The sequence below is a fragment of the Leptonychotes weddellii genome, chromosome 7 (genome assembly GCF_054177405.1).
Source record: "Leptonychotes weddellii isolate Sample4059 chromosome 7, ASM5417740v2, whole genome shotgun sequence".
In the NCBI taxonomy this organism is placed as follows: Eukaryota; Metazoa; Chordata; class Mammalia; order Carnivora; family Phocidae; genus Leptonychotes; species Leptonychotes weddellii.
The window spans coordinates 52,643,457-52,658,834 of record NC_138375.1 but is presented as its reverse complement, the minus strand read 5'-3'; the positions used below and the strand labels follow the sequence as shown (position 1 = coordinate 52,658,834).

The 15,378-nt window shown below is 42.8% G+C and overlaps 1 protein-coding gene across 1 annotated transcript in view; it reads right to left on the bottom strand.

Moving 5' to 3' along the window:
- The window catches only part of TENM2 (teneurin transmembrane protein 2), a 1,103,161-nt gene that overhangs the window by 156,944 nt on the left and 930,839 nt on the right, over window positions 1-15,378 (bottom strand). The window contains exon 10 of the mRNA XM_081826284.1: window positions 13,926-14,027. Coding sequence (XP_081682410.1) covers window positions 13,926-14,027 — 102 coding nt within the window. The remainder of the gene's footprint in view (window positions 1-13,925; window positions 14,028-15,378) is intronic.

Below are 15,378 nucleotides of genomic sequence, written 5' to 3'. Positions count from 1 at the left end.
AAGGAGACATTACAACTGATAACACAGAAATACAAAGGATCAGAAAAGGCTACTATGAACAACTATTCACCAACAAACTGGACAACCTAGAAGAGATGGAAAAATTCTTAGAAATAAACAAATTACCAGTAAGGAGACTGAATTAGTAATAAAAAAAATCTCCCAATGAAGAAAATCCCAGAACCAGATGGCTTCATTGGTTAATTTTACCAAACATTTAAAGAAGAATTAACACCAATCTTTCTCAAACTCTTCCAAAAAATTCCAACTGGAGATCCTGTTTGGGAAACTCAGAGTAGCCTGGAGTGGCCCCTCATCTTCCCACCCAGTCAAGGGGGCTGAGAATACATTTTATAGGCTAGCATTGTCTGATACCCAAACCAGAAAATAATCCTACCAGAAAAGAACACTACAGGTCAGTATCCCTAATAAATATAGATGCTAAACTCTCACCAAAATACTAGCAAACTGAATTTAGCAGTACATTAAAAGGATCATTCACCATGATCAAGTGGGATTTATCCCTGGGATGCAAAGATGGTTCACATACATCAACCAATTAATGTGACACATTACATTAATAAAAGGAACCAAGGGGCGCCTGGGTGGCTCAGTTGGTTAAGCGACTGCCTTCGGCTCAGGTCATGATCCTGGAGTCCCCGGATCGAGTCCCGCATCGGGCTCCCTGCTCGGCAGGGAGTCTGCTTTGTCCTCTGACCCTATCCCCTCTCATGTGTTCTCTCTCTCTCATTCTCTCTCTCTCAAATAAATAAATAAAAAATCTTTAAAAAAAGGAACCAAAATAATACCACATCAATAGACACAGAAAAAAGCATTTGACAAAATTATCATCCATTCATGATAACTCTTAACAAATTAGGCAAAAAAGGAACATATCTCAATATAATAAAGGCCACATATGATGAGCCCATAGCTAACATCATAGTCAATGGTGAAATGTTGAAAGCTTTTCCTCTAAGATCAGGAACAAAACAAGGGTGTCCACTCTCATTACTCCTATCCAACAAAGTATTAGAAGTACTAGCAAGAACAATCAGGCAAGAAAAAGAAATAAAAGGCACTGGAATTGGAAAGGAAGAAGTAAAATTGTCTCTATTTGCAGATGACATGATTTTATACAGAGAAAAACCTTAAAACACTCAACCGGAAAACTTAGATCTAATTGACGAATTCCATAAAATTGCAGGATACAAAATTAACATACAAAAATCAGTAGTATTTCTATACACTACCAACAATTTTTTTGAAAAAGAAACAAACTAATGCCATTTACAATAGCATCAAAAACAATAAAATACTTAGGAATAAATTTAACTAAGGAGGAGAAAGATCTCTATTCTGAAAGCTACAAGACACTAATGAAAGAAATCAAAGAAGACACAAATAAATAGAAAGGTATCCTGTACTTATGGATTGGAAAAATTAATATTGTTAAAACATCAGTTTTACCAAAAGTCATCTATAGATTCAATGCAGTTTTTATCAAAATTCCAACGGCATTTTGGTTCACAAAAGACCACAAATAGAAAAAGAGATCCTGAGAAAGAACAAAGCAGGAGATATCATACTTTTTGGTTTCAAGCTATACTATAAAGATATAGTCATCAAAACAGTATGGTCCTGGCATAGAAGCAGACACATAGGTCAATAGAAAGAATTGTAGAGTCCTAAAATAAACCCAATCGTGTATGGTCAACTAATATTTGGCAAGGGAGCCAAGGGCATTTACTGGAGAAAAGGTGGTTTCTTCAATAAAATGGAGCTGGGAAAATTGGATATTCACATGTAAAAGAATGAAACTGGACCCCTCTCCTACATCACTCACAAAAATTAACTCAAAATAGATTAAAGACTTAAATGTAAGACCTGAAACTATGAAACCCCTAGGAGAAAACATAGGAACAAAGCTCCTTAACATGGATCTTGCTAATGATTTTTTTGGATGTGATACCTAAAGCACAAGCAACGAAATAAGAAGAAACAAGTGGACTACTTCAAACTAAAAAGCTTCTCCACAGCAAAAGAAAACCATCAACACTGTGAAAGACAACCCTCAGAATAGGAAAAAAAAAATATTTGCCAACCCCATGTATCTGATGAGGGGTTAATATCCAAAACATATAAGGAAGTCATACAACTCAATAGCAAAAACAAACAAAAACAAAAGCAAATAACCCAATTTAAAAATGGGCAAAGGACCTGAATAGGCATTCCTTCAAAAAAGATACACCAATGGGTACATGAAAAGATGCTCAACATCACTAACCCTTAAGGGAAATGAAAATTAAAGCCACAATGAGATATCACCTCACGTCTGTAAGAATGGCCATCATTAAAAGATAAGAGCTAACATATGCTGACATAGATGTGGAGAAAAGGGAACATGTGTGCACTGTTGGTGGGATTGTAAATCGGTATAGATCCTAAGGAGAGGAGTATAAGGATCCTCAAAAAATAGAACCACCATGAACAGCAGTTCCACTCCTGGGAATATACTCAAAGTGAACAAAACCACTAACTCAAAAAGATATCTGCACCCCCATATTCATAGGAGCATTGTTAATAACCGCTAAGACATGGAAATGATCTAAATGTTCATGATGGGTAAACAAATAAAGAAGTTATGGTGTATATACACAACGGAATATTATTCAACCATAAAAAATGAGGACATCCTACTATTTGCAACAATATGGATGGAACTTGAAGGCACTATGCTAAGTGAAATGTCAGATGGAGAAAGACAAAACTGTACCATCTCATCTACATGTGGAATCTGAAAGACAGCACAACAACAGACCAAACTCATGGAAAAAGAGATCATCAGACTTGTGGTTACCAGATGTGGGGGGGTGGATTGGAGGAAGGTGGTCAAAAGTTTCAGTTATAAGACAAATAAGTACTGGGGCCATAATGTACAGCATGAGGACTGTAGCTAGCACTGCTGTATGATATATAGGACAGTAGTGAAGACAGTAAAATTCTAAGAGTTCTCATCACAAGGAGAGAAACTTTTTCCTGTGTTATCGTTCTTTTCTTTTTATGAGAAAGACATCTATACGAGGAGATGAATGGTAGCTGAATCTACTGTGGTAATCATTTCACAATCTATATAAATCAAACCATCATGCTGTATGCCTTAAACTTATACAGTGCTGTATGTTAATTATTTCTCAGTAAAACTGAAAAAAAAAAATTCCACACAGATTAGAGATCTAAATAGAAAAAAAAAGCTACAAAAGCATTAGAAAAAATAGTGAAGACTAATTTTATTTTCTTGGGAGGAGGATATGTAAGGAAGACAAATTCTAGAGATGGAGGAGGAAAAGAAGATCGGGTTTGATTACATTTGATTTACATCTTCTATACTACAAAGAATGCCCTAAACAAAATTAAGGGATGAGCAACCTCAGGAAGAAATATTTTTAACACATTTTACAGAATAAAGTTTGCTATTTGAAATACATAAAAAGCTCTTACAAATCAGTAAAAAGTGACGAATGAATGAAAACCTGGGCAAAGAACATATAAATAGAGATGTAAACTGCCAATAAAAGTATGAGAAGACACACAGCTTCACTAGCAATTAATTAAGTATAGATAAAATAATGAGAAATAATCCTTGGCTTATTAGATTGGGGAAAAAAAAAAAAACATTCAAAAGACTGATAACCACCAAGACTGCCATGGCTGAGGGGAAATGGGCTCTGTCAAACACAGCTGGTGGGGGCCGAAATGTAAACTAGCTCTCTGGGGCTGGGGATAATTTGTCACCGTCTGGATAGCTCCCTGGCTCACTGTGCCCAACTGAGAAGCCTGTTGACCTCCATGCCTCAGTTTTCCCTCCCTAGTAAATGGGCAGGGCGATAAAGGGCTCTTTGTGTAGGAAGAGTGAGGAGGTTGGAAAATAAAAGTTAGGAACAATTATAAAAGTACAAATGCAAAGATCACCAGCCATTCTGATCACGATGGTCACCTCTGACCCAAAGAGCAACCCCCACTTCCTGCCTGGAACATTCCAATGCTAGTTGGTCTCAGTGGGGGCAAGATCCGGCAGGACCCCCATGAAGAGAAGAAGAAAGCAGAGGGCACTTCTGACAGACAGCGGCAGAGTCTTTGCCTCAGAGGGCCAAAGTTCAGGTGCACCAACTTCCTTGTTCCTGTTCTGTCAAATGGCACATTAATAAGCAAGAAAGCGATTCAGGGAAGAATTTCCAGAAGGACAAAAAACTCATCAGGTGTGTCAGATCTCTGACATTCAGGAGCCATGTGGGGAAAGACGCACACGCTGACTTAAGCACGAAAGTATGGATGCTTTAATTAATCCGGGGTGAATTTAATTGCTTTAGTTAAGTGGAAATCGGGTTAAAAATGATGCAGAGCATGCTGGGGTGTGTTAAAAACATGACATATGAGTTGGATGAATCGATAAATTAAAAGTGCACAGATGTTTTAATTAAACCCAGGGAAGTTAACGAAGATCGCAAGAGACTTTTAAGCCTATGATTAATTCAATTCATTTAAAATACCTGTAGAGATATGGGGATGCCTCCATTTTGAGAGTTATAAAAGTTCTCAATCGGTAAGTGCTTAAGCTGTTCTTAAGAAACGTCTAAGTTTGTGTGTGTGTGTGACTGAACAACATTAATTACATAATGAATATTTAAGTTCTTCACAGTACACAGTAAACCTTTCTGCAGTTCAAGTCCAGAAATGAAGTAGCTTTTCACTTATTGCAGTTCAAGCAATGAGACTCGTCTGCAAATTATCGTTGTCTTGTTATCTACAAGCACGGAAGATTCCAGAAGACCTAGAGGGTCTATTTATTTACTGCTGTCTCCCCAGCTGGTAGAGCAGTGCCAGACTTAGTGTAGGCTTAGGAGTTAGCCTGAATTTCCCTTCATTTTTACTCACTGTGTGACAATAGATGCTATTTTTAGCCTTGATTTCCTTATCTTTAAAATGGGACAAGAATTCAGGAGTACCTACCTCATTGTGTTTTTAAGAGGGTGAAACAAGATAATGTCTATAAAGTGCTATGTACAGTGCCTGGCAAATAATAAGAAATCTATAAATGGATTTTATTATTTTTATTAGGAGAAAATTATTCTGACTCATCCCATTATAAAGGGACAGGTAAGGGTAAAGCACCCTCTTTCATGTCACCCATCCCAGCCAACTTCCTCTCTTAACACTGGTTTATTTACTAATACAGAAGGGCCACTAAAACCTAGGAGATGAATGGTAGCTGAAAACCCTACTACTTTTCCTAAAACCTACTACTTCTCCTACTCTGTGCATCATGTCGACAGCAAGTTCCCCCAGGGTTAGCTAGGCACTCTGTTTCCTAAGGCCTCTTGGCAACTTATCTAGTCACAAAGGGAAAAAAAAAAAAAAAAACCTTTTTAGTCTCCAAAGCAATTTAACTTGGGGGGAGGGCTGACTGATTTAAGCCCCGAGAAGTGATTTGTTTGGTAATACAGTAAGCACGGGAAACATGAATAGCCAGTTTTGGAGGCTGTGGGCATGGACTCACAGGAGGCCACTACATAATGGGGAATGCAACTTCTACATGCTGGAGGCGGGCCTCCTCCTCCTGCATGAGCCGGGGAGCCGGGGTGGGGGTCAAAGTGACGTTGCTGCTTCTGGTCACAACTCTCTTTGGGGTGTCTCAGCAGAGTTCAAGGGCAATGTTATCTAGACTCAGACTTGAATGGCACAAGAGTCTTCTGGGGATCCCATAAGAATGCAGATTCTGATTCAGAAGGGCTGGAATCAGAAGATGATTCTGATTCATCAGGCCTGAGGGTTTGGATATTTAACAAGCTCCCCAGGCTGAGGCTAGTACCCCAGACCTACTTACTAACTGAATCAGAAACTCTGGCGGGAGCGCAGCAAGCTGTGTATTAACAGGTGATTCTGATGAGTATGGTTCTAATGCCGTACCTGGGCAAGTGCCTTACCTTCTCTGAGCCTCAGTTTCCTTAGCTGGGAAATGGGGACGATAACGATGTTATCGTTATGTTGTAGAGATGAAATGAGATAATCATATAAAACCCTTGGCATAATGCCTCAGTCCCTTTGTACAAAGTGTTTTCCAAGTGCATCTACTTTAAGCCCCCTGTCCTGGGCCCTTGCTGCCAAGGAATTCCTGTACATTTTCTCAGGTCAGGGGTGGGACAGAGGAGAGGTGGGATTCAGCCACCAAACCACGATGTGCTGTGGCAGCCACCATGGCCCCTGCCCCTTGTGCATTAATGGGGATTGTCAGGGGAGCTGGGGGGAGTGGAGGGAGACAGGTGTGCAAGACAGAGTGTTTGAAGGAACAACACACAGGGTGCATCCGTGCTTGTTCCGGGGAGGACCGGTGTGGCCCGAGTGTCTTTCACTGACAGGTGAGGCCAGCTGAAGAAGGAGGAGGGGGCTTCTGTGCCAAGAAAGTTCTGTGGGAGGTGTTTCTGGGGCGGTGGGGAGGACCCCTCCACCAACAGGGAGGGGATAAGGGGCTTGTCATTCCTTTCCTGAATGCAGAAGTCCGCTAAGGGGAGCGACTAACGGGAAAGCAGGTTACGAGGCAGTGCCCAGCTAGGACAGTCAGACAGCCTGAGCTGCCCATGTGGGCTTTGGGAGTTGTCGCTGTCCCCCTTTTGGGGGATCTTCCTACGAAGCCTCTATACTGTGTGGGCATTAGGGCTATAAGGCCAAGAGTCAGCCAGACACGGCCTCAAAATCTGGCCCTGCTATGTGACCTTGGGCAAGTAGCTTACTTTCCTTAAGTTTCTGTTTCTCCTGTGAAATAAGGATAATAACAGTGATTTCAAAGACTCATGAAGACAAATACTAGCTAATATTTATGGAGAATTTGATACATGCTAAGCACGGTTCTACACACTTGACATGAATTTACTTTTTAGTCCTCACAGCAATGCGACAGGTAGTATTATTGTTTGCCTCCATTTTACAGATGAGAAAACCAAGGCTCATGGAGGTTATCTTTGACCCCTAAAAATGGGTCCAGCTAACTGGAGGAGCACGGCTTCAATCCTAGCAAATTCAAATTCTTGCTTTTGTTTTTAATCACTGTGCTCTTCTGAGATAATGTATATAAAATGCGGGATCAATGTCAACTCTCTTTTTTTTCTTTCTTTTTTCACTCCTCCTCTTCCTTCCTCCCTCCTTGCCTTCATTTAAATTTGTGCCTCAAAGTTGGCTGATTCATCACTGCATGATTAATCTGATAAATTAGAACCCTGTTCTCTAGCACTCATTTGGTTCTTGCACATTTTCTGGCAATGTTATCTTTACAAGTCTTATCCCCTAAATGCAAGTCACCGAACATTTAGAGACCACACACTGCTTCCTGGGTACCAAACTGGGTGCGAGGAGGTGTGATAAAGAGGACGGCTAGAAACTTGTGATCTAGCAGGAGAAACCGAGGGAATCGCCCAGCTAGAACCTGGCACAGCATGAAGGAAGGGTCACTGCCAAGATGTTGCCAAGACCTGTGTGACTGCAGGGTCCTGTCTAGGGGTGTTTCAGGGAGGTGGGGACCTGTGAGCAGCAGTTTGATAGGAAAGGTTGGGATTGATGAGAACATTCCAGCTGAAGAAGCTGCATGAGCCAAGAGGAAGAAGCAGGGCTATGACGCTTTATGGTGTATGGGCTTTAGTAGGAGATAATAGTGCAAAAGGAGCTTAAATCATGAAAGACCTTGAATGTCACTTTAAGAATGTTCTTTATTCTCAGAATATGGTCCTTGGCAACCTGCATCAGAGCCCCCTGGGAGGCTTGTTAAAAATGCACATGCTGAGCCCCAGCCTAGTCCTATGGATTCAGAATTGGCTGGCATGGGGGGGACGAGCCTGGGAATATGCATTTGTAACAATTTCCTCACGTGAATGTCTGCAAACCAAAGTTTGGTAGCCACTGTGGGAAGCACCTGGCTCCTGAAGGTGTTTGAAGAGAGTAGTACAAATGCTGGAGGTTGTGGAAAGGGGGAATGCCATCAGAGAGAGGCCGGTGGCCACATGCACAGGGCAGTGACTGGGAAGGTAGAGAGGAGAAACGGAGCAGAGCATGGTGGAGGTTGATGAAACAGGACTTGGCAAATGACGTGATGAGGGAGGTGATGGAATATCTCTGGGAGCTGGGAGGAGAGTGGCTTGAGCAGCAGGCTCCTAAGTCAGATGGACTGATTGGAACGCAGGCTCCGCCACTTTCTACTAAGTAAACTCCAGTCTCCTCTCCTATAGAGCTTTCTTGGGTTCAAACCCAAATCCTAGTGTGCAACCACCACACAAACTGCTTGCAAAGCACATCTTCCTCATGCCTCAAATCTCTCAAGGCGAATTTCATGGTCGAGTATTAAGAGCCTGGGCCAGACTGCCTGGTTTGAATCCCAACAATACCACTTGCTAGCTGAGCGACCTTCAGCAAGTTATCTAACCTCTCTGTGCTTCATTTTCCTCATCTGTAAAAGGGGATATAGTAGCCGTACGTAAAATAGGGCTACCGATGGTTAAATGAGATAACTATGCGGTTGCTTAGTACAGTGGTTGGCGCGGAGTAGGAACACAATAAATGTCAGCAATGACGGATGAGGATGAGGATGAGGATGAGTTTGACTCGAGTGTTGGAACCCCAGGAGGGACTGGGTAGTGGGGACATTTGCCAGTGAACAGGAGAAAAATGGCAAGATGCCTGTTCTCTTTTCTCAAGCCTCCACAGAAGCTGGGTAGGAACTGAGACCAACTGCCAGAGAGAAGGCTTTTTGTTCCCGTGGTGGTGGCATTTCTGGGCCTCCCCTGACAGCTGTGAGTGGCAGGGGCTGTCATTTCAAATTGCCCTTACATACGCTCGCTCTCTCTCTTTCAAATAAATAAATAAAATCTTCAAAGAAATAATGTCTATGCCATTCAAAGTCCACATCACTCATTTAAGACTTAACATGTGCACTTCACACTCGCTGATCCTGTGCATCCAGCCAACTGGAAGCTCTCAGAAGGCAGGGCCCTGGCCTGCTTGCTCATCGTTGTATTTCTGGCGCTTAGTGCAGTACCTGACTCATAGCAAGCACATAATAAGCCTTTGTTGGATGCACGAGTGAGTTCTGTCCCCTCAACTGACTTGGAACAATGTGTTAGAACCCTTACACATTCTTTTGATGTGAGGGTCGGTTCCATTTTGACTTCTGAGCCCCTCAGGGCCCCAGCTCGGTGGGGGCTGTGGAATGAATGCTCTGCAAATTCATGCTGACTGATTCCTCCATTCACTGCAAGGCTGTCTTCAGATGCCTGATGCAGACTGGCAGGTTTCTAAGAAGACAAGGAGCCGCTGTCTGCACCGCACATCTGAGGGCACGGGAGGCGCAGTGTGAGGTCAAGAGAGTAAATCCGTATTTCTGTCACTTGGACACATAGCTGGTTGCTCGGATGTGATGGGAATTCCACTTGCTAATGGCAAATCTCTCCTCTGGCAGGACTGGAGGCATCCTGGGCACAGCCGTCAGGGGGGAACACAGCAAACGGGAGTTTGTGTTGAGCGAGGACTTGGGACTTGGGCCCTCCTAAGGCTTTTATCAAGAAAGAAGAGAAGCGATCATGGGCCACAGCTGGGAGATGGCATGTGCCGGTCTGCGTGGCAGGAGACTCAGGGCCAGATGTCTCTCCTCTGCGCTTGCGAGCATGATTGCCTCACCCTGTCGGCTCCACTTACCTCCTGCGCACACTTCGGAGCTTCATGGGCTCATAAGCTGTTTGTGGGTGGCAATCTGTCATAGCCACTGACAAACTGTGCAGGACCAATGGGGTAGAGCCTCACAGCTCTGGTGGGAAGGTACACGCACACGTACACACACACACACGCACACTCACACGTAACCACATTCTAATTTTTTTCTGATTAAAAACCAGAGGTGCGTCTTTGATAAGATTCACCGACGAGGGCACGGCATCTTGCTAAAAATGTACAACGTCAGCCTCATCTCGAGAAAACATCAGACAAACCCGCATCGAGGGACATACTAAAAAACGCCTGACCAGTACTCTTCAAAATGATTGAGGTCATGAAACACAAGGAAAAGACTGAGAACCCTTCATAGATTGGAGGGGACAAAGGAGACATGACAACTAAATACAATGTGGGGTCTGGACCAGAAAAAAAAAAGGGGCAAATTGGAAAAAAACAAAAGTCTGTAAATTAGTCAAGAGCATTGCTTCAGTGTTAATTTCCTCGTTTCAGTGACTGAACCATGATAATTTAAAATGCTGACATTAGGAGAATTCTGTACGGGAGCTCTATGTGCTATTTTTGCAACCTGTCTACAAGTGTGAAAGGATTTCAATATAAAAAAACCTTAAAACATGGCGGGGGTAGTTAAAATAGGATTTATTTCATATTATTGATATGAGAAAGGATAAGATGGTATGTTTTAAGTACTTCCTGCAATGCCTGGTAGATGTTTAATACTTAATAACTATTAGTTGTTATTTAAAAACAATCTAAAGTGGAGGCTTAACTCACAAGGTACTCAGGTGCTTATCATTACATTTACTCACTTGAAGCTCGTACCGTTAAAGCTGTGTGCCTATTTTTTCTGGTTGCTCACTTCATCACACAGGTGTAGTTAGCGATTTTTGTTACTCTCAGGAGCTAATATTTAGAAAATGAGATGTTCAAGGCTTGAGTCTCTCTCGAAGCCAGGCTGGTGCACATGGGCTCAGGTCCACTTTTGGGATTCTTGATGTGAAAAAGTGTGTGAGAAGCTGACTTGGCTTGAATGCTCATGACTGTGAAAATATTCCTCTCTTGATAGGTCAAAGGTGGCACTAACATCTCCTACTTATTGCAATTGATAACTTTTCTCTTTTTAAAAAATTTTGGATTTTGACATTCTTCCTTTTAGAAGAAATTTATCTGTGTAAACGTAGTGAGGGGCGCTGGGTGGCTCAGTCCATTAAGCGTCTGCCTTCAGCTCCGGTCATGGCCCCAGGGTCCTGGGATTGGGCCCCCAGGCTCCCTGCTCAGCGGGGAGCCTGCTTCTCCCTCTCCCTCGGCCTCTCCCCCCTGCTTGTGTTAGCTTGGGCGCATGCTCACTCTGTCAAATAAATAATAAATAAAATCTTAAAAAACCCAAACATAGTGAGTTGACTTAAAGAAATATGTTCGATAATTAATAATATAGGTGGCCCATGAATTTGGCAAAAATCATAAAGGCGGTACACGAAAGAGTTCAGGAAAGAAAGGCTTGGAATATTTCCCAATATTGTTGTTAATGAAAGAGCTCAAACTGCGTCCATTTCAAAAATACTAAGGAAGAAGTATCTTTAGGGCACAGAGGCAGTGTACTTCTAACGCTCTTAAGGCAAATTTTCCAGGAATAAATAGGGAGACAAGGAGAAAACAATTTTATTCTTTAAATACTTCAATTTTGGGCGCCTGGGTGGCTCAGTTGGTTGGGCGACTGCCTTCGGCTCAGGTCATGATCCTGGAGTCCCGGGATCGAGTCCCACATCGGGCTCCCTGCTCGGCAGGGAGTCTGCTTCTCCCTCTGACCCTCTCATGCTCTATCTCATTCTCTGTCTCAAATAAATAAATAAAATCTTTAAAAAAAAATAATAAATACTTCAATTTTGTCCACTGTAGGCATCAAGAGCTAAATTAAAATATACAAGTTCAAAGGCTGATTTCAGGAACAGCTCCTGAGTATGCAGGAGTAACTACTCTTAACAGCCGCTCGATATTTGTTTCGTTAGGATCAATTATATACCATGGCTAATGCACACTTGGAGCGTGCACCCAGCCACAGTTCAGGTGGTGAATGCAAAACACACACCGAGAGTCCTTTTAAGCAGCTAAATGCACACCCCATTACAGATCCATAATGCAGAATGGACGCCCATCTGCAAATGGATTTAGAGCGAGGAGTTCTTAAATGGCTGAGGTACTTAGGGCTGAAAGGCCAGTAACTGGATGTGCTGCCAGAGCACACATGCTTTTTAGGATTAATAATACATCGATGTGTGTCAGTGTTAATATACATTTGCAGCTCACAGGCCATGCAGTGGCGGGTTCAGCCCATTTGCAGCCACATGTGAAAGGACCATTCCGTCCTTCCTCTCATTGATGCCTTTGCTCCTAGGAAAATTAGATAACGCAAGAAAGGCCATTCAAACGATATTGAGGTTTTCCCTCCTTTATAGCATTCACCAGGAACGGTGCTCAGCACAGGGATGCACTGTGTCATCCACCTGCCCCCCATCACGGTGCCTCAGAGCCTGACTGAGCAAAGCACTCAAGGGTAGGAGCTCCAGCCTCCATGGTCTACTTGGTCAGGTGTCCACATGCCATTAGAGTGTGCGGAGAGTGTGCAGAGGTGACAGTCTGGTGGCCCCTAGCTCTCTTTTCCTTTTGTATCTGATGAGTTTACCAAAACGTTTGCATTATTTCGTGATAGAGGATATGTCGGTAGGTGGCGTCATTTAGGAATTAGTCTCATGCACGCACACACGCACAACCAAATCCAGAACTTCATGCACGAGGAAGTCCCATTCCCTCAGCAGTCTGCACTCCGAAAGTTGGGGATCACCCATCTTTGAAATACTGTGAATATCTGAAATACAGTTTTCCCCAGCAACTGTGGCGAGCATGGGAAAAAGGGGTGGCACTATTCAGCATTTACAGAGTAGCTTTGTTAATAATTGCCTCTCTCAGAGCATCAAAACAGGATGGTCTTTTAAAGGCGAGCACATAAAAATATTATATAAATATGTAAATAAATATAATGTCATATCCATAAATAAAAATGGTAAATATGAACCCTTTGAGGGATCACAACATGTTCTGCTAAGAGCTTTGGGTGTGTTTACCTCATCTCATCCTCACAATGGATGTGTGAAGGAACCCCCAACTTTTCCAGAAGAGGAAACAGAGACTCAGACGTGTTAGATCCTTTGCTCAAGGTCACACAGGCCCTCAAGTGGCAGAGCTGGGGTTCAACGCAGGAATGTCTGGCTCCTCAGCAAGGGCCCTGAACCTCTCCCTCACTGCTTCTCAGACCGGGGTGTGACCTCCTGGTGGGTGAGGAATCAGGGTAGTTGGTTTTCACTGTTTTTTTTTTTTTAATGAAATAGAGTAGAATAGAGAAAGAATTATGGAGTAAAGAGAAGTATAGTTTTGTGAAAGTTTAATTTTAATTTTATAGTTGTATTTACCTAGAACATACACGTGCGTGTGTATGCGTGTGCACAGTGTATCTAAAAAGTGTGAGAAGCTCTGTTCTCCACTACGCTTGCCTCTGATAGACCCCCTTGAAGGTTATGCTCAAGGTCTCTTGCAAGCTAGATATGCAGCCCCTAAGTCCCTGTTCTTGTGAGAGTCATTTTCTCTTATATTACCTTTCCCCCAAGAATCCCAGGGCCCCAGCAATTCTATGCAAAGGAGTGTAGATAAATTAATAATACAATTTAAAACCGATTCCACCAAGATAAATAGCGCTTCCTAGATTAAGAGTGTAGCTGGCCAGAATGAATGAAATTTACTAACCCTGAGATGCTTAATCTTCCATTACATAGAATTTAATGATTATAAGAAAGGAGTGATGGTAATTCACTTTTGCTTTTACAGGAAATCCAACCATCTCATTTTTAGCAAATCTTTCTTCTCAGCACACCTCGGTGCCAAGGATAACCTCCATGCTCCTATAGGTATATTGGCTACTTGTCATATATTAAAGGCGGCTCTTGGCTCAAGGGTTAGGCCTTCTAGCATGCATGAGTTTACAATTGTCCCAGTGGAATTTTGGGGGGAGGCTGCTTTGGTGCACCCTCGCTCGCTGCCCCCCCCCACTCCCACCAAGAAGCCTAGGTTTTGTTTTCCAGCCATAGCCTGGAAGTTGTGGCAAGTACCTTTAGCACAGTCTGCTCCTAGAAATCCTGGGAAGCAGTGACACAGTCCGGACACGCATTCACCATTCCCGTGGCAGTTACGTGGACAGTCCTGCACTGAATCTGAAAAAGAGAGAAACTCAGCAACTACCTTTTCTTCTGCCTGTTGATGAAGCAATTTCTTCTTTTTTTTAGATTTTATTTATTTATTTGAGAGAGAGAATGAGATAGAGAGAGAGAGCATGAGACGGGGGAGGGTCAGAGGGAGAAGCAGACTCCCTGCTGAGCAGGGAGCCCGATGCGGGACTCGATCCTGGGACTCCAGGATCATGACCGGAGCCGAAGGCACTCGCTCAACCAACTGAGCCACCAGGCGCCCCTGATGAAGCAATTTCATCATCAACTGCCTGCCATTTCTGAAGAGCAGTGGGAGTAAACCTCCAAGACCCACAGGGGACTGGCAGGAGTGTGAGTGAGCGGAGGGCCTGGGGAGTTAAGGGGACCAGTGCAACTTGGATAACGTGAGGAAGTAACCACCACTCTCTATTTGACGAGCACCCAGGCAGAGATGCAGGGTTTCGTACTGCTGCAACTTCTGCTTTTTCAAAAGAAATGACTTGTTTGGCTTTTAAATATGAAATTTCCCATGTCCGAATGTTGACAAGTTTAAAACATCATGAATGCCAGCCCCTCCCTGCCAAGCCCCTCCAGTATCTGACTCTCAGTCTGAGATTTGGTTTGACATGTGGGATATCAGCCTTTAGCCTCGGGTACAGGGGATGAGTCTCCAAATGACAGTGGATGTTCCTGATCTCAGGTTTGTAGAGTAGAAAAAAATTCTTGCTTTAAGGAAAGAAAAATCCAAATGTGTAAGACTGGCCGATGGAGGCACGATTTGGGGTGCATTAAGTAGTAGGTTTTAGCTTGTACAAAAGTTCTTTTATGTTTACCTTTTTTTACATCTTATTTTTCATGAAAATCAATTAGTTCCCATTTGTTCTAACCAGCATAGCCATCCTATTACATGATTTACCTTTCTCTGTGTACTCTCAAGTCATCACTTCAAAGGGATCATTTAGGGACTTTTTCATGTTGATTTGGGTCTACACAGACACAGGCATATTCTTTTAAAATTACTATTATCCTAATTTTTTTGCCTTAAATTAAAATAAACACGTTTAGAATCTCAGGTTCCAAATTACTAAGATGATGAAAAGAAAAATGCAAGCCACTCTGCCCAGGCTGTGACCTTTACAAAGCCCTTGGGGAGTTGGGGTCATTGACTTGGTGATGCTGCATGAAAGACTATAAAGTCAGATGGCTCCTAATGGAGTAACCTGAGAGTGGTGAAATTTCCCATTTACTCCCACTTTGGACTGAAAAACCAAACCTTGCATAATGCTTTCTTTCTACAGTGTTTCCTTTCTCGGCTCTCTTCTTCCAGAACCAAGGGGTAGTTGGTTTCTGGTACTCT